This window comes from Myripristis murdjan, chromosome 23 (genome assembly GCF_902150065.1).
Source record: "Myripristis murdjan chromosome 23, fMyrMur1.1, whole genome shotgun sequence".
Taxonomy (NCBI): Eukaryota; Metazoa; Chordata; class Actinopteri; order Holocentriformes; family Holocentridae; genus Myripristis; species Myripristis murdjan.
Window position 1 is genome coordinate 21,352,792 of NC_044002.1, and position 19,228 is coordinate 21,372,019.

At 39.2% G+C, this 19,228-nt stretch overlaps 1 protein-coding gene across 1 annotated transcript; it reads right to left on the bottom strand.

Moving 5' to 3' along the window:
* Window positions 1-7,777: 7,777 nt before the first annotated feature.
* On the bottom strand, window positions 7,778-17,330 carry LOC115355443 (resistance to inhibitors of cholinesterase protein 3). The gene is made up of 6 exons (XM_030046239.1): window positions 17,053-17,330; window positions 14,428-14,645; window positions 13,913-13,985; window positions 13,693-13,783; window positions 11,877-11,986; window positions 7,778-10,850 (listed from the first exon to the last, which is right to left on the bottom strand). The coding sequence occupies exons 1-6, from the start codon at window positions 17,189-17,191 to the stop codon at window positions 10,444-10,446; spliced, it is 1,038 nt and encodes a 345-aa protein (XP_029902099.1). The 5' UTR covers window positions 17,192-17,330; the 3' UTR covers window positions 7,778-10,443.
* Between the last annotated feature and the right edge of the window lie 1,898 nt (window positions 17,331-19,228).

Genomic DNA, 19,228 nt, shown 5'->3' on the forward strand with positions numbered 1-19,228 from the left:
GTTGCGCGTCTCCGGCGTCCCTGCCCTCTCCAAGACGCACGACCAGTCGTCAGCGTCGGGCTCCTTACTCGAGAAAAAAAAAAATGTAACGCATCACTGGTGACTCATTTCAAAAAGTAATGTGGGTACTTTACTTGTCACTCCCTGGGAGGAGCCTCCCGTTATATTTCCTCTCCGTTACACCCCCAAAATTGATGGTTGCGTCCTCTCGTACCTGTCAAAACAGCGCAGATGTACAACGATGCTGTCATGTTTAAGGCTCGATAAAATCAGAGCTGTGGGGATACTTGCAAGTAAAGTTTTCTGCCCTTTCTCATCCTTAGTTTACCAAATCATAAAGAAATGGAATCGACGGATGGTGCGTGGTATAACGGTTTTGGTTTTTGATAGCTTCACTGTGATATTTTGTGGGGGTGATAGCAGAAGTTAGAAAATATTCTTGCTGATTATGGTTATTTTTGAAGCTTGTCACCATGTCATGCCTCCAGCATGCTCTTTGTTTTCCTCCATGATGGGTCTTAAATTGGTCCTGCGGGTTATTATAGCTACACGGTGCGAGAGCATGGGTTAATTATACATGAATTAATTGCTATCTGCGTGGTTTCGCACTTCTGTGCGTGGTGAATACAAGAGAGCGAGGTTTTTCCATCTCCACGCCACAGAACACTGCCGTGTTTTGCAGCACTGCCCTCCTCTTTCCACAAATGTTTTTTTCATGTTGATAATTAGGTGCATTTTTTGGAGGAACTCTAGGTTCAACAGCGTCTCCAGATAAAAAAAAAAAAAAAAAATCCTCTCTGCTGAAGACACTGAAGACCTGCCAGCCCCAGAGCTTCGCCTGACCTTTGACCTCACTGGTGTGTGTGTGTGTGTGTGTGTGTGTGTAATAGGGGGGGGAGGCAGGTAATCAGGACAATCCCCCAGGTATCAATAAAGTATCATATTATTATTAGCAGTAGTATATAGGCAACTAAATAGGGCAGAGGTGGAAAGGGGGTGTGGTTAGTATAAATGTCTAACAAATATGTGGCCAAAAGAATTTAAGGGAGTACATACTGAGTAACAGGAGTATTATTATTATTAACAGATGCTGATATGTGAAGCCTGTCAAAGCATTAAATAAATAAATAAAAGCAGCACTTACTTTAGCCTCTGTACATAAAGCTGCTGTACATAATTTATTCATTTAATGTTTATGTTGAGCAGTGCGTATCACTAACACAGCCAGGCACTTTCAGTCCCACTGGGCCACCCAGGCTAAAAACAATCTTCACAGTCTGGATAAAAGCATCTACCAGTTGGCACATGTCACATTACAGTCTTTACTGTGCATTTAAAGGAAGGAGTGACATCTTCAGAGAATCTGAGCCCAGCTCAATCAACGATGAGATACGACAGCCGGCTCGCCCATAATTACACGCATCATTATTCCCTGATGTGGGGCTTCTTTGTAAAACTGTACAACCTCTGGGTAGCCTAATCACTCATTACTTGTCTTGATCCTATCTGCAGAGAAATGAGAATACTTCCTGGTGTAATTCTCTTTTTAAATTGGTAAATTTAAAAAAAACATACCACATGGACACATGCAGTGATGTCACCCACAGTTTGCCCAAGGCAATCTGCAGGAATCAGCAGATGTACGTGGGTCAGCTGTGGGAAGTAAACTACACTGGATATTTTGCAATTAACACCACATGAACAATGGAGCAACACACTGTTTGCATTTTAACTTGGGTTCTGACAAAGCAGCTTGCTCTGAAATGCATGGATAAAGATGACTTACAGCATCAAGTTGTCATTTGAACAGTTTTTTTCCTCCTATTGATATTCTATTTTAATTACCTATAGGGCGAAACCAAAGCAGGGGTGACACATGTGCAAAAAAACCACCTCTATCCACTTTGCTGACTTGTTTTAAGTCTTTTTTTTTTTTTAGTTTTCAGATCAATTATATTTTCCTCTAATGCTGACATGTTTAGACCTGATGTCAGTAGTCTAGCTTCCTCAGAGTATTTTAACTCCATTTAATTAGGCCTATGTACACTGCCAAGGAAGCAACATATCTATTATCTCAACTGGAATGAACCTAATTAATTTCTCTAACCAGCCACTGCCTCAAAATGCATTGACAGTGACAGACACAATATTGAGCTTCCATTTTGGCAGATAAAACAAATAGCATGTTTTTGGAACAAAAACAGGGATGTGCAACTAACAACTGTCCGCTGAACTGATATTAACATTTTGAGGCTTTGAGATTGTTATATATTATATGTAAATCAATTTTCCTAAAGTGAATAATCATTTAAATGAGCAAATACTATCTATCTATCTATCTATCTATCTATCTATCTATCTATCTATCTATCTATCCATCTATCTATCTATCTATCTATCTATGCCATGGTTCAATAGGCAATATGGGCTTCATGATTTGGTACAACCATGATACAATATAATAGACAAAACTTCAATGACAATAAAGTCAATGACTTCAATGACAATAAAGGGCAGAATTCTGTTGATTTTCTAGCTGTGAGACTGGTTTGACTGAGAGCAAACAAGCAAACAAACAAACAACAAACAAACAAAAAAAGTTTTTAATATGAATGATATTATTTAGAGGGAAAGCTTGTGATGGACATTTCATTTGTGATTTCCACACAGAACATTACACTTATCAAGCATTTATGAGTACAAATCATGTGATTTTACTGCTCCCTTGTCATACTGAGGTTGAGTGCCCACGTTTAAACCTGGCTTGGCTGTTAGAGGGGAGGGAGTGTGACAGGATTAGGGCCATGAAGGGGGGAACCTCCCATCACATATGTTCCTAAGTTTCACTGATTTAGGTCAGCAGCACCTCCAGACTGCTTAACAGGACATTCAGAAGAAGGTGATTTGTGCAACAATAAAAGGACTATAAGTGAGTTCTTTACTGCCCCACAGCACAAAATGACCCCAATATACATTGTCTCCTGGAATTGATAAGGTTTATTAATCAATACTATTGAATTTAACTATTTCTTGGCCGGGTAGATATACTTCTGGATGTCAAAGTACATTTTTTCCAATTTATACTTTGGAATAAAAAGTGGAGTCTCAAAAGAAGGTCACAGATTACTGAATGCCCCTTTAAAACCATGAACTGTGGTTACTCGTTTGCTGTGACCTGCTGCTTTCTAATTGAATTTAAAATGAACCAACTGGCAAATTCTGAAATTGGGATGGTGAGGCCCTTTAATGTTTTCCTAATGAGGCCATTCATCACAGAAGATGATGTATTGGGGACTTTTCCTTTTACACATAGCGAGTTAAGATGGTCTTTGGCTATAAACAGCCACCCCTGCACGGACTGATACAGGAAGCAAATAGCATCCACAGCCCGTATTCTACCCCTCTCCCCTCCCTGTAGTCTCTTCACTAAAAATAGAGCAGCCAGATTGCTGATCTTTATCGGGAACTGAAGGGTAAAAAAAAAAAGACAAGAAAAAAAGGTCTATTGGAAAGCCAGGGTCCTTGGCTAGTCCATTTTCCCTGTGTGGAGCCACAGGATCAAACCCAGGGGGGAGGTGTGTGCCAGACAAGCAGCCTTGACAGATTTAAACTCAAGTTCAAAGTAAAATCAATCAGAAATATAAGAATATCATCGTAGGCTGATTTAAATTGACAGTCTGCTGTAATGCTGTGAATATCTAATTGATTTTGTCCACTGGCTTCTGAAATGTGTTAAAGAGGATTTTATGCAAACAGATGCCAGTTTCAATGTGACACTGCACAATACAAATGACTGTAGGTATGTCTTATTTCTAACCCTTTTAGGCAGGAATGAATGCTAGCTAACAGAGGAGAAAATGAAAGAATAAACTCGTCTAGGCCACAGCTGAGTCAGGAATTTGCCATGTTCACCAAAGGCAGCTGAAATTAATATGAAAAATGTCAAGGCAATAGGATTTTTCATGGATATTAAAGTATTCAAAAATGGATTTGTTCAATAAAGCAAAGACAATAAGTAAATAATTGCATCACAGTTTCAGTTTCGGAGGAATTAACTGGAAGATGATTAATGCTGTTGAAATGCATTTTCTTTCACAGAACTACAGAGATGTGACCTTGTCAAACCTTGATTACATATTTTCAAGCCTGGAAAGAGAGGGAGAAGGAACAGAGGGAAGGGAGTTTCTGCCCTTTTCAGTATGAACTTTTTGTACCATGTTCACAGACTGTCCTAATTTTGTCTCTGATCCCGAGCATGACACCTCTCTCTCTTCCTCCCAGTGGTCTGACAAAAAAAAAAAAATCTTGCTGACTTTGAAGACATTTGGTGATCAAATGGATTGTTCAGTTCTTTTCTCTGACCACTAACGCGAGTCTGCAGTTTTAATTTCCTTTCATAACTCAGAGAAAAGAGGGAAATCCTTTGACTTTGAGATCTTATTTCTCCTATGCTCAATCCAGTAGGCAGCAAAGTGAAAGCATATTGAGGCCCAGAGCTCTTTGCAATGCCGCTTCAGATAATTTGAGGGAGTATGGACTTTTTACCCTCTCAAATAAATAACAAACAGTTTTTACATTGTTTTTAAAGTGATAATTCATGTGGTAATTACACAAGAGCTGATAGTTTATATCAGCTTCAGCTACGCTTTCCAACATCTTAGGATCAAATAATCCATGGGCGTTCTGGAAACTAGTGATGTTTAAATCCATAAAATTAACAGCCAAGCAATCACATTGGTCAAATCCCCACAGCACACATATAAACGCTGTGTAAAAGCCGTAATACCTTTGAGAGTGTACTTTACTGTGATTATGAGTCCAGTGTCTTTCTATTAGCCCTGAGGGGAGTGGCAAAAAAATGAGTTCTTCTCCCAGCACAAGCACCGCTGCAACTATTTTAGCTCCATTCATAACCACTGACTACAATAAAAACAAATTATCCTGCCAACCGCCGGGCCCTTGGATGGAATTAGGTTGAAATCCCAGTGGATGAAAATTGAGCTGATTAAATGTTGCTTTCCTAATTGAGAGAGCCCAGCTAATTTGCGATGAATCCCAGATCTTTTCCTCAGCTGCTAGAGGAAGTCATTAATAAACTGTGTATGTCTAATTATAAGTTATGATTAGACGGGTGCTTTATTTCATCTGGATACTTTGTGGAAGTTTCTTTTTTTTTTGTATGTTTGTTTGTTTTGTTTTTGTTTTTTGCTGGGAATGAATCAGGATAACTTATATTGCAGGTTTGTTGCTCACCTTGTCTGTTCTCCCAGGTTCAGTTAAGGTTAAATACACTAAATAAATTAAGACTGAGTTTTCACTAATTTCATGTAAAAACAAACAAACAAAAACAGCAGAAATGATAAAACAATAAAACAACAGGCCTGTGTGATAGGCGTTTTACCTTTAAGGCTTTGCTTTAACTTTGTTCCTATGGCGCCATCTGCAGGGCACAAGGGGGACTTCAACACTCAGAGACGTGCATACACACTTTATCCATTCTGTGGGTGCAAATAAAACATGTGGCATTTTCCATATTACTTCATGTAGATAATGTGATGATCGACAAATTTATGTGAACATTTATAACAAGGTCAGGATAGACTTATTTGGTGAAATTATGTATGGCCCTTGAATGTTAATTTAGCAGAAACAATTGCCTGGCTGTATGTTATCCCACTTAATCCAAGACTACTTATTAAAGAAAGAATTAATAAGGCTAGGATAAATATATTTAGCTGATATTAAGCTTAAAGTGGGATGAGGTTTTGTATGGCTGCCTGGGCGTACATTATCCCGCTTAATACATGACTACTTATTAAAGAAAGCAACAGTTTGACAAAAGACATTAACTTTGAAATTATAATTAAACATCCAAGACTCAGCTAAACAAGCAATTTTGTCTACAAGGGTGTCTACAGGTATCAGAGAGTTAAATGTAATGCTTTTTAAGACCTTTTCCAAAATACATATGAACAAAACTTACATTTTTGCAAAAATCATCTTTTTCTGTGTAAATAAAGATATCAAAGCTAAGTAGGCCTATGACATATTTGGTCTTGTGCCGAGGTCAGTTTCAGGTGGGAATATGTTTGGTTATTGACAATGATTTTAAGAAACTACTTTAGCTTAAGATCAAGCTAAAAAAAAAAAAAAAAGCATAACTTAGCAGAACTTGGAACAAGTAGTCTAAGCATGTTTAGGGATTATTCCCTATATGCTTAAGTGAAAGGGATATGTAAATATAGTCTATGAGATTATAAAGTGAGCAAAGGGACATTTTCCCAACATGTTAAGTGTAGCTTGTCAATAGCTTGTCAGTGACAGGGTTCAGCGGCAGATTTGCACTGTCAGAAATGTTAAATTTCATGCAAAAGAGCTTGGCAATTTTTGATGATAAAAACTAAAATATGGATGAATTATATTAAACAACATCTTTATGTGGCAATTGAGACTTCATAAATTCGAATTTAAGACTATTTAATGACTTTTAAGGTCTAATATTTGCTACTGAACCAGACCTGATGCATAGAGCTGGAGTGTTACCGTTATATTTCAGTTATGCTAACGCTATGCTAGCTGCTAGTGAACAAGTTCAAATGTAACGGTCGACCTTCTTCCTGTTGTTTTCCGTGTTTTCTTCTGCTTTTCTTCTCTTTTCCTCTCTGGTGACAGCTCAGCCTTCAGCCATGAGTCAAACATTTCTTCTTCCCCTAATTAATTAACAAGACGTCACCGTGATATCCATGTTTTAATGAGTTTTTAGTTCAGGTGGGTGTTAATTGCTTAATTAACGTTATTGAATGAACCGGACTCCCTGCGCGGAGTGATACATCAAAGCTGCTTGGAGGCTCATAAAGTAGGGCGTTATTCACAAATTTGGACGTGATATACCCAATTTAAACCAATTTCAGACTGCAAAACTCGTCACATGAAGTCACTTCAGTACAGAAAAAATATTTTGAGATTTAATATTTCTTTTCACATTTATTCATTGTTAAATGTTAATTTGTAAATCATTTCTATACAGGTGCCTTAAAAAATGTAAACATGCAAACCATGAATCTAAATTTGGTGTTGGATTGTAACATCCTGTGATGATCAAAATACTAGGTTTTTCCACCCTGACAGGAATCATACATTTTTTAAGAAAACTGCCAAATAGAAAGTTTCTGAATGGCAACCGAAAACATTGTTTATGGGCAATTCAAATACAAAAATATTGGTAGCCGATTGGGCTTGAAAACCCTGTCAGCTATAGGCCTAACCCTGACCATAACTTACCAATCCATCACATTTAGACAACACAGGACAATAAAATCAGCAGCCACATCAAATTTTTTATTTTCTGCTAAGGCAAAGTGAGTGTGCTCACTCTCTGAAATTCAACATGGTACACAATATTCAACACAGAAATGTATGTTTAAAGGGGAATAAATTAGACAAAAAATGTAAAGAAAAAATTAAGGCAAACATTCATAGTTTCCAAGACAGAGACATAAATAAATGCGTTGGATTGTGCAATTCTACTCTATAAAGCTTAGAGCTGTCATAACTCAGGAGTCAAAATATAAAAGTGATGGAAAAAACGTCCAATATGAGAAGCAGTCTACGAATAAAGTATTTCCAACACAAATAATGCAATGATGTGAGGATTGTATAGATCGATTCCATGTTGTTCTTGTATGTTGGCATTAATGGTACATGATATTTCGGCTATAGTGAAAGTTTGGCTAGAACATTATATATATATAAATATATATAAATATATGTATATATATTACTGTGATCATAATTATTGATGTTCAAACAAATTTCTCTACTGCACATTTGGCATCTTAAATAAGCATTTTGACATTTTTCAAGTACAAAGCATGATAAAATTTTCAATATTGTGCAGATTACCAGTTGGTGAAGCTAATATCACAGTGCAGTGTTACAGATGATTTGTTGTGCAGCCTTAATCTGTAATGCAATGGAAAAAATGATTATACAACAGGGAGTTTCAGCCACATGCCTCGTATGAGAGCACAAACACCCAGGAGGCTGGTTGTTTACTGGGATCACAGGTGCTTCAGTGCTGCTGATGGTCCACTCTGCCTTTTTCCCTGCAGCATCAGTGCTGTGAGATGGGGACTGACATCAGCACAGCTAAACACACGGCTTCCCCTCACTTTTTCGTTTTAACATTTGGTTAGTTTTCCAAATGAAGCATCTTGACGGGAGCTTTACAGTGACCGCCACCTGAGCCACATTTTCCATCACTCAGCCCATTCCCTGACAAATATTCTACCATGAAACAAGCTGAGCAAGTTGTGGTTCAATCTTTGAGTCCAATTTCCATACTTCTCCACATCTGGTAATGACAATATTTTCTTTGCACTTTTTCAAACTCCTCAGATCTGTGTAGGAACCCCATTCATACAAATCAAACTGAAATGCCAAAAAAAAAAAAAAAAAAAAAAAAAAACAGTAACAAATGAGCAGTTACACTGGCAACAGACAAAAACAAGGGCACAACCAGAAAGTCTCCTTACAATGAGCAGCCCCAACATTTTAATTAAAGAGAAACTAAACCCGAAACCTCTGTGAAGCCTGACCTGTACCTGGGCTTTGGTGGCAGGTCACCAAGCGCCCTACTTTCCACAGTGACAGGTCAGGCTTCACAGAGGCTTGGGTTTGGGGTTTTGCTCCTCTTTAAAGACTTTAAAGACAGACGTGACGTGCAGCAAATCCTCCGTTTTGGAGTAACAACCAATTCCTGCCAATTGAGAGACTGAGCTCTCTGTCCTCGTCCCTATTCTCCAGCAGCAGACGTGAACCACAGGCTGACCTAGGGATGTCACGATACCAGAATTTTGATAGTCAGTGCACGATACCACACAGAAAACAATATCCCATGTATTTCAGCATAAATTTGGGTATCGTACTGCCATACATGGAAATCATCTCTCAGCTATATCTCTCCAAAGAACACCTGGTTCTTGTTCTCCTCCACCTCCTCCTGTATCCCTTTTTTTGCACTTTCATACATGGCTTTTGTAATTTGTGATTTTCCAAAGGTGTTTTTTTTTTTTTTTTTGTTAGTTTGCAGGTCATTAGGAACATCTTTGTTGTTTTTCTTCTCACATGCTCCACTCAGTGCTACCGATAAAATCCAGTACTGTTATTTTTTTTTTTTAAAGTTTGGCATTGATGTGGTATCGGTAAAACCGGTTCTTGTGGCATCCCTAGTCAGACCTGGATTGGTACTGGCGAAAGCAAGTGTTCTCCAAGCTAAGACGTTTAAATGAAGTCATTTGACGACAGGAAAATCAAAAAAAAAAAAAAAAAAATCCAACATACCCAAACACATTACAAATACTAGAAAATAAAAAAAACAACTAGTAAATAAACATATTTCTCATTGATGAAAGGATTGTCATGACCCTAAGCATAATCTTCTTGAATAAATAAACCACTTTCAAAATCACACAGTCACATTTTACATTAAAAAACAAACAAACAAACAAACATGAAAAACAAAAACATGCATAATTATGTTCTGATATTAAAAAAAAAAAAAGTCTAGGTTCACACTTCTGAAGTTTATAAGATTATATTCTACACTGTAAGAGTTTGGTTCTTCTGTAAACAAATGAGCTCACAGCATGCAGCAGCCCTTTTCCGGTTCAAAGTTTAGTGTCTGGATTTTCTCCCGAATAAAGAGAGAGAGAAAAAAACTCTTCCACCAAGATTTTCGATGCAATTTTATATGAAATCGCTATGGCCTCAAGTTTGTCATTCGCAAATGCATTGCATTCCCAGTGTATGATTTAAATGTAAAGGGTCTTTCAAACTAAAGTGTTGGATCCAAAAAGCATGAGGCATCACTGACTTTGCAGTTGGATTCATGCTATTCAAACAGCAACCTGAAAATGTCAGCATACAGAGGTATACGGTTATGATACAGTGATGGAAAGCAAATTGATAATAGATATGGAGGCTAAGTCATACATAAAAATCTTCAAACTCATGTCCTGTAACATTTAACATCATGAACTTTTGTGCATTAAAGTCCATGATGTTGAACTTGCTTTGTCATGGATCACTGACCGAGATTGTAGAGCTTCAGTTTTAGTGGTTAAGTAGCGCAGTGCTGGTGAAAAAAATAATAATAAAATAAAATAAAATAAAAAGTAAAAACTCAAGAGTTTAATTCCAGAATGTGATATGGACAATCTCAAAACCTGACATATAAATGTAGGGCATCGTAAGGACCTTGTGTTGAGACCTTTACTTATGAAATGATGAAGGAATCTTGTGTTTTTGAAATACTAGTGAGCGTCAAGTGGCATTCCCCCCAGAATTGACCTATAACATTTTGGAATGAAATCCTTCAAATAATAAATAATATTCATAATAATCTGTTGCATTCCTGTACAGTTCAGAAGCCCTGCTGGGAGTTCATTCAGGCCGGATGCGTCGCCTGAGGCCGGACGCAGGCGTCTCCGCTCCAACATCCTCAATGTTTGTCTCCAAAGACTCTTCAAGAGAGGGCATGAGCTCACTGTCATCCAGCTCTTCATCATCACCATCATCCTCCTCCTCCTCTTCCTCCTCCTCCTCCGTGTTCATGTCCTCGTCTTCCTCCTCCTCCCTCTCGGACTCCTCCGCTATCGGCTCTCCCATCTCCTCAGCGTCTGCCGCCGCCTCGTCTTTGGCTTGCTCGTGACAGACTTTTTCAGAGGCCGCCGCCGCCACCGCCACCCCGGCACAAGCTTGGCTGTTTTCCACGGAGACATCAGCTGACAAAGCCTCGTGTGCCGCCAGTGACTCGATTAGGTCATCGAGTTTACGCTCGCCAGATGCCTCTGAGAGAAAACATGGAAGTGCAAAGTCATTTTCTCTACTGCTGATTGGCTCTCTAACTCATCTACCGGGCTCCGTGGAGGTCGATTATGGAGCTAATTTAGTGCCACAACATACCAACTGTCAATGTTTTATAAATGCCCTACAATTTGCAAACACAAACAAAATATATTTGTGTTTGCAAATACAAAATGTGTCTGTCAAACAAAGACATCACACTTTACAAACAGTGCATTCCAACAAATACAAATATATCCATATAATATGGTACCTTTATGGCACCTTAAATGCCTCACTAGTACAAATGATTGGAAAAGGGAAGTGGCATTCAGCAGCATGTTAGCTTTGATTGTTTTGATAAGTCATTAACAGCAAACTGCCTCCACATCACCGGCTGATGTGAAAACAGAATGACGGCTGAAAAAATCCAAAATGAGAGTTGTGTTTTCGGGAGAGTCTTTAAAACACTCTGGTGAAGAATAAAGTCAACAGAGCAGACACACACAGGGAGAGAGAGAGACAGAAGGGTGGGGGCAAGCAAGCCGTTGTGTGTGCAGTGTGTGAGTGTGTGTGTTGGTGGTGCCGGGTGGGGGACTGAGATTAAAAGCAAGGTGAGCAGGGCAAAACTGAGTAAAAACACTAAAATAAGGTACAGAATTAACGAGACTTAAAATTGAGACATAAGAAATAGGCTAGATGTAGACTAATATATATTTTTTATATTTTCAACAGACAGTTACAGCCTCCCGTACAGCGCCTGCAGGAAACACTGTAGCTATTATTATAATTAATATTACTATTATATATAAATTACCCTGAAATATGTCTGTATTTAGACTGTATTTACGCATAAAATGAAGGCAAACAGACCTGAAGCATAAATAAAGGCTTGGAAGCCGGTGCAGACAGATTCAGAGATTAAAATGAGAGTTAATCTGTTGGTTGAGACGTGCGAGTAAGAAAAAAAAAAAAAAAACACGTCTGACATGCTTGCAGCCAAGACACGGCATGAGAGTCAATCGGCCCACCTTGGATGTTGAGCGGCGGACAGTCCATGCCTCTCTTCTTCATCAGGAAGCGGATGGTCTGGAGTTGAGACATGATCTCGTTCTTCTGCTCCTGAGCCACCGACTTCACGCTGCAGAGAGTGGAGAGCGCAAAAAAGGAGCTGAAAATGATGATGGGCTGTGCACTGTCCAGACCAAACAAAAGCGTGACTCTTCCAGACATGCTGTACTATTCCTGAACTTTTCAAGACCTGGAAATGAGCGCTTTTACTATCCGTCGTATTTAACTGACAACAGCAACACCTAGGACAATTCTGTTGGGTCTCAATCCCTCCAACAGGGACAGAAAATGGTCAAACACGGAGTGAAACACGGAGGTGGCAGCATCGTGTTGTGAGATGCTTTTCATCAGCAAGCAGAAAACCTGCTGATGAACTTGAGACTCCGACGACACATATCACAATACAGCACATTTTCTGTAACTTGCATGAATAATTTATATGAAAACCACCAAGGCCTATTTCTTATTACATTCTGAATAATATACTTGACAAATAAAGAAAGGTACGTAATCATATTTGATTATTTTCTTAAATAGTTTTAATAAAGAACATACTTTTCAGAAGGTCGACATTTGTACATTATAAATCCTTTTATTGATTGGTCTACTGGACTTTTGATTTTCATGAACTGCAAGTCGTAATTATCTAATTTAAAACAAAAAAGGTTTGAAATATTTCACTTTATGTGTAATGAAACTAGAATACATGAAGTTATGGGGAAAAAAAGAACTCTTCTGTGATATTCCAATTTTTGGAGATGCACCTGTATAATTGCATCCAATTTATTTATTTATTTATTTTTATTTTATTCAATTTATAAAGGACAGTGTGCACTTTCATTAGCTATTCAAGGAATAAAAAGATGAGTGCAGTTATTATCAGCTATGTGTAAGAGGCAAAATAAGAGGTTTCTATGATAAACTGATTAATTAATTAGACCTAGCAATACAAACTATCCATGGGCCAACAATCATTTAAAGAAAAAGCGCGAGGTTGACATGGAAAAGGTGAATTTTTCAAGAAAAATGGAAAGACAAACCTGCATGCTGTATATTATGTTTGTTGCATTTCTCTCTTCTGTTTGATGTAATTCTACATTGTGTTATTTTCATGAGCCAACATGCAGTTTCTCATTGATCAGTTTAATTTAAAATAATAAATCAGAAAGAGGCTTAAAATGTTCATGTTATCAAAAAATTATCTGGCCCCCGTGAAGGTGTCATTTGAACTGTGTCAAAACGTCACCCTGGATACGCGGGTGTGTGTGTGTGTGTGTGTGTCTCCTGCAGAGGCTTCCTGCACCTCCCCGAGACAGGAACTGCATGTCAGGCGAGACAGGTTCCACTAGACTCCTCTGTGCTACATCCCTGTTGATCGCCACTGAATGAAAACAATGTAGTACCAGTTTTCATGTCTTGTCAACCAGCTGGAACTGAGGAGGATTGTGTATCTGCTCTGATGCCGCCAGCTCATTCCCAAACAGACGGCAAGGTGTCACTAAATTCGCGGTGAGAAATGAATCGGAACGTTGCTTTGGAGTGAACTTTGTGTTTTGGTGAATGTAACCATCGCGGGACACAGTGCAAGGAAAGATAGTTCACAAGTTTAAACCAATAAGACAGATGAAACTCTAACCCCAACCTGACAGGATATCAGTTTGGGAGACAAACACAATTTTATTTGAAGTTTACAAGAGAACAAAGCACAACGCAAAGCACATCTTGCACAAACCTGGTGATGAACGCATGTAAATATTGACAGGCATCATCACTCACCAGTTGGTGAGTGGGTCCAGCTGGTTGAGGATGGAGTTCAGCATCCTCTCCGTCTGTGCCAATCTCTGCTCCAGCTCGTTCAGCTGGTTCTCTACAAGAATATGAACAAACACATTTTAAAAAGAACATCTCAAATCCTCGTGGGATGCAAACATCAGGGTAATAAAAGCAAACGTCACTGTACAAACAGCCTGCACGCTGCAGTGCACACCATACACACCTGCCTCCACTGACTTTTTTGCACCTTTTGCGACTTTGTTCTTCTGAGCCTGGGAGTCATCGGCGGACTTGATCTGTGAATTTAAAAAAAAGTACAACTCAATGTTAACTTGTTTGTAAAGGAAAAAAAGAAAGTTAAGAATTTATTATTTATTGCCATTTGGATTGGCACTTAACTTGCACCACTTCTTGCATTACACTGTTTCTGTTTGTTCAGGTTTGGACCCATTAGTCTTTGTTTGATGGGTAATTATTGGGTAGATGCAGTTTGCAGACTTATCCCGTTACGCTGTGCCATGCTCTACTGAAAGCTATTTGCACAGGCTCTGGTGACGTGGCCAAAAAAATGTCATTAAAGTTTGTTATGTCAAACACAATTCACAGAATATGCCCTAACCAGTATTTGCTCCTATGTGTATATTTGTACACTTTACCCAGTAAAAAACCTGTAGATGTGCTTTCCAGATTGGCACACTCTGTTAAACCTAAATGAACCTGAACTTGAACTTAAGTTACCTTCATAAACTTGTAGGCTGCGAACACACCCACTCCGATGGCGTAGAGGGGCATCAGTGTGAACACGTAGCCCTTGTTGCTGTTGGATTTGTACTTGTCGCTCTTCATCTCTTGCTCCATCATCATCTTCATCTGCTGCATGTTCTCCATACTCTGGGCAGAAGCGGGGCCGCTCATGCCGACGGGCTGGCCTCGCACGGCGCCCGGCCCGGGACCCACTGCCACAAAAACAAACAAACAAACAAACAAAATAAATAATAAATAATAAATAAAAATAATACACTGGGAAGTATGCCTGCCAGTTTGTTGTGCAGACCAGTAACAGCCATCTGAACCGACTCAGACTCTGTGGGCCATATTATAAAATTCTTTTTAAAAAAGGACAAAATCAGCTATTATTCAATACTGTACCCAATTTTCCCTTAGGGATCAATAGAATATTTCTGATGACAATACACTGACATGACTCTTGACATCAGCAGGACTTTGAGTGTAAACTGTCTTTATTTCAGTTCAACGCTTGGCGATTTGTAGTGTAGTTTTTCACCTTCACTGAGCTCATTAAGATGCTACAATTTGATTACATTTCTCCATTCATGTGATTCACATAAATTAAAGAAAAATACTGAAAATACGGATTAATCAACAATGAAAATAATTGAAACAATGAAAATTATTTGCAGCCTGAGGTCTCACAGTTGCATAACACTTTGGACCCAAATATTTAAAAAGATAGAAAATAGATAGAAAGATTTTGCCAGCTGGTTTGTTCAAGCTTTGATGCAGCATCTCATAAATGCACTCAACCCTGAACCTTTCAAGCTCACAATTTGATATCTGGGTCATTGCATGGAAATTCAACAGGTGCCTCCCACCTGACCTCCTCAGAATCAGCTGATTGTTAGTCTACAATATCTTTTGCTTATTCAGTGAAGCCATGCAAAATCTCACACTCCTACTACGACTATTTCCCGAGTTGCAGTTCCTCAAAGTACAAACAGGTAGGTCGAAATTTTGCACTTTTATTCCAATCGATTTTTCTAGCATTTTTGAGCCTCATAACCTCTTTCATAATCGAGACAGCCACATGAAATTTCCAGGGCTGAAAAACACACTTGAGCTGTGTTAAAAACTGCAGTCAAGTCAGTTCATCATCCATAATAGGTGCCACAATCCTAAGCCAAGATCTGTATTTTTTCCAACACAATTTTGTCTGTAACAACGATGAGCATCAATATCTTGGGAAAAATTAAAGTTTCAACAGCAGAACTGGACCAGTTTGATGTCTGTGACACAGTGAAACAAGCATCAGCATCCTGGAGGTGTCATGGGTTTACTGATAATTCAGAGAAAACTTGAAAAAGAGCATTTTGGAAAAACTTTGAGGGGTCACATCACCATGTGGGACAGGTGTCTGGTTAAAACAACCTGTGGCAGATGAAAGCTCTCATTTTTCTCTACATTTTGAAGCTCATGATGTATGAATCATAGTTAGAAGATGAGCCTGGTATCTCAGAAAATATTCATGGTGTGAATGCACAACTTTGGATGGCTTCACTGAAGATGCACGAGATATTATAGAGGTGGGGGGGAAAATCAGCTGATTCTGAGTGGGGGTCAGGTGGGGATTTGTTTGTGAATGTGGACTGACCCCAGGGTTGCCAAGTCTGCGATTTTTCCGCCAAATTGGGCTACTTTTTAAGTGTTGCCGCGGGTAACAAATTTTGTCCGCGGGTTGGGCTTGGGCAGACATGAATAAAGATTCATATTTTGAATGACCAATGTTTATGCACAAATCCTGTCAAACCAATGACCAATCACATCATCAGCACCACTCGTGCCCAGTGCCTGTCAGCTGAAGTAAGGTATCCCATATTATATTTTAAGTTCTGATATACTGTAAATCACAGGTGTCAAACTCGTGCCATGGAGGGCCGAGAGGCTGCAGGTTTTCATTCCAACCAACAACTCCACCAGGTGATTTCATCGATTAGTCCCGCCTCTCTGTTTGGAGGTAGGGTGAACTGTGAAATCACCTGGTGGAGTTTTTGGTTGGAATGAAAACCTGCAGCCTCTTGGCCCTCCATGGCACGAGTTTGACACCCCTGCTGTAAATTAAATAGGTGAAAGAACTGTTTCGGGAAATTGCCTTTACTGTTTATGATGTTATTTTGTAGATATTTTAGTGCATTTTGCAATTATAGCAATGCTGTTGGACTTTAAGAGCAACATATATGGATTTTTATGGGCATATTTTGAGTTCTGGTATTGGGCTGATTTTTGGGCCCTTTTTATACCCGGTTGGGCGGGTTTTGAGTTGCTGTTTGGCTGCTTTTGTCTCACAGACCTGGCAACCCTGACTGACCCATAGTGAGCAGCAGGCTTCATTTTCATATAATCAAATTACACAATACATTACTCTGCCCCCTTGTACATTCTGCATCATAATGTGATTTTTGTTAAATGTTGTGCGGGAGGGATAATGAGAGGGTGAATCCACCGGTGGCACTGCGGTTTATTTGGGAGACATGAAGGAGCCTCTCGTCCGCTTGGCAGCCGTGTTAGCCGAGTGTAGGCTAAGTGTAGGCTTAGTGTAGGCTAAGTGTAAGTGGTGCAGGTTTTTACCCTTCCTGTTGAAGCGGGGGTCGAAGCCCCGGGGCTCCTTCGTCCCCCCGCCGACGCCGAACATCCTGGGCAGGACGACAAACGTGAACAGCACCGCCGTGAAAGCCACGACGACCTGCTGTGAGGTCGACAGCACCATCCTGCTCCTCTTCTTCCTCCGCGGCAAACAAACAAACAAACAAACAAAATCACGAAAACAACGATCTGCAAGGGGAGGTTTTGCGACTCAATTGAAGTCAACCCGCTTGTGGAGAGCAACCATAACAGCTGTTCGTAAGGTCCACTTCCTGAAATAACGCGATAACTTCTTCCACGGGCCTCGCTTGCAATGGAAGTCGGAAAACGCACGCTGGCGCCCCCTGCTGTTGGAAGCAAACACTGATTCATTACAATTTACAAAGTAGAGATGGGATTTATGGCTCTTTGAAGGGAGCCGGATCTTGAGGATCCGTTCCTTTCAAAGAGCCGTTCAAAAGACTGGCTCATTTTTATATTTATTTATTTTTAACCCATTAAGACCTAAACATTCGATATTCAGAAGAGACATTTAAACAGTGAATTAAAAGGTTACTATATATATAATAACCTTTTAATTCACTGTTTAAATATCTGTTCTGGCATTTATTCCTTATATTCCTTATTAGCGCATATCAAATCAGATAATGTGTGATATGCATGTGTAAACATAATAATTCCAATAACTTGTAATTGACTTTTTTTCTTGTCTTTGTGTGTGTAATCAACTTGTGAATTTTTATAGTGATATCTGAAAGTAAAATTTTGAACCCCTTTCCCCTGTGTGTTAAAAACAGTGTTTTTTGGTAATATATGGTCATAAATAAGTGATTTTCAAAACTTTCCACCAATGGGATTTCCTGGGACTTTTTTCCCTCATTTAGGACAAACTGAGGATCCAAAATCAGTTGAGTTTTTTTCTCTTGCAATTTGTCCTAGGTTTTTTCATAAAATGACTGGACTAATATGTAGTGCAAATTTTAGTCTTTCTTTAGAAATTCACGATAACGTGTATTAAATGAGAAAACGAGGAGATTATAAAGATATGTAACACTATCCAATACTTTTATAAAAACTAAACAAGATTCGTTCACTTCAAAGAGCCGTTCAAAAGAATCAACTCGTTCGCGAACGACCCATCACTATTACAAAGGGAGGAGGAGGCGCAAATGACAGGTGTTCTTTATTGGGGCAGGAAAAAGTTCATTTAGAGACAAAATCCTCCTTGGAGTATTGCTTGATATTAATCTATAGGTGATGCAGACAACCATGGGAAAAAAAAAAACTAAGACACTCCATCTTTGAATGAAGCTGTATAATTTATAATGCGAGCAAGGAGTACCAAATCTCAGTCTTCAGGGTCTGGTAAACACATATTCAACTGGAATTACATACCAGCTCTAGGTGGCAGTCCACTCCACAGTTTAAAGCTTTATACTTAGCTGCAAAAGGGCAAAGACCAATAACCAATAGTGTGGCTCTGCATAATCGTCAAACAAAGGATTACAATAAAGTGTAAACAATAAGTGATTCACATTAAGGCGAAGTGCATTAAATCTTGAAACAAACAAACAAACAACAATAACAACAAAAAAAAAAACAACCAGTATCCATATGGAAGGAAAAAAATGACTTTTAAAGATGCATACAGAAAAACAAGCAAAGAAATAATATATGCACATGTAAACATACCATGAATCACCAAGTTACTGTACCATATGTGCATTAGCATAGACAAGTTTAACAGTGAATTACCTGATCCCCTACGCAATCGCCAAATTCAAGCAACCTACAGCAGCTTTTCTGACCTCCCATTCTAAATCCAGAGGCATTAATATGGAGTTGGTTCTCCTTTGCAGCTAGAACAGCTTCCACTCTTCTGGGACGGCTTTCTACCAGATGTTGGAGTGTGTCTGTGGGAGTTTCTGCCCGTTCATCCAGAAGAGCATTTGTGAGGTCAGACACTGATGTTGGATGAGAGCACCTGGCTCGCAATCTCCGTTCCAGTTCATCCCAAAGGTGTTGGATGGGGTTGAGGTCAGGATTCTGTGCGGGCCGGTCAAGTTCTTCCACATCAAACTCAGCCAGCCACGCCTTTATGGAGCTGCACTGTGCACTGGGGCTCAGTCATGCAGGGACAGAAAAGGGCCTTCCCCAAACT

Coding starts and splice junctions, on each gene's coding strand:
- LOC115355443 (XM_030046239.1), bottom strand. CDS start 17,191: ATGGTGCTGTCGACCTCACAGCAGGTCGTCGTGGCTTTCACGGCGGTG. Junction 14,646..17,052: donor CCCCCGCTTCAACAGGAAGG/GTAAAAACCTGC, acceptor TTTTTGTGGCAG/TGGGTCCCGGGCCGGGCGCC. Junction 13,986..14,427: donor CAGCCTACAAGTTTATGAAG/GTAACTTAAGTT, acceptor TTAAATTCACAG/ATCAAGTCCGCCGATGACTC.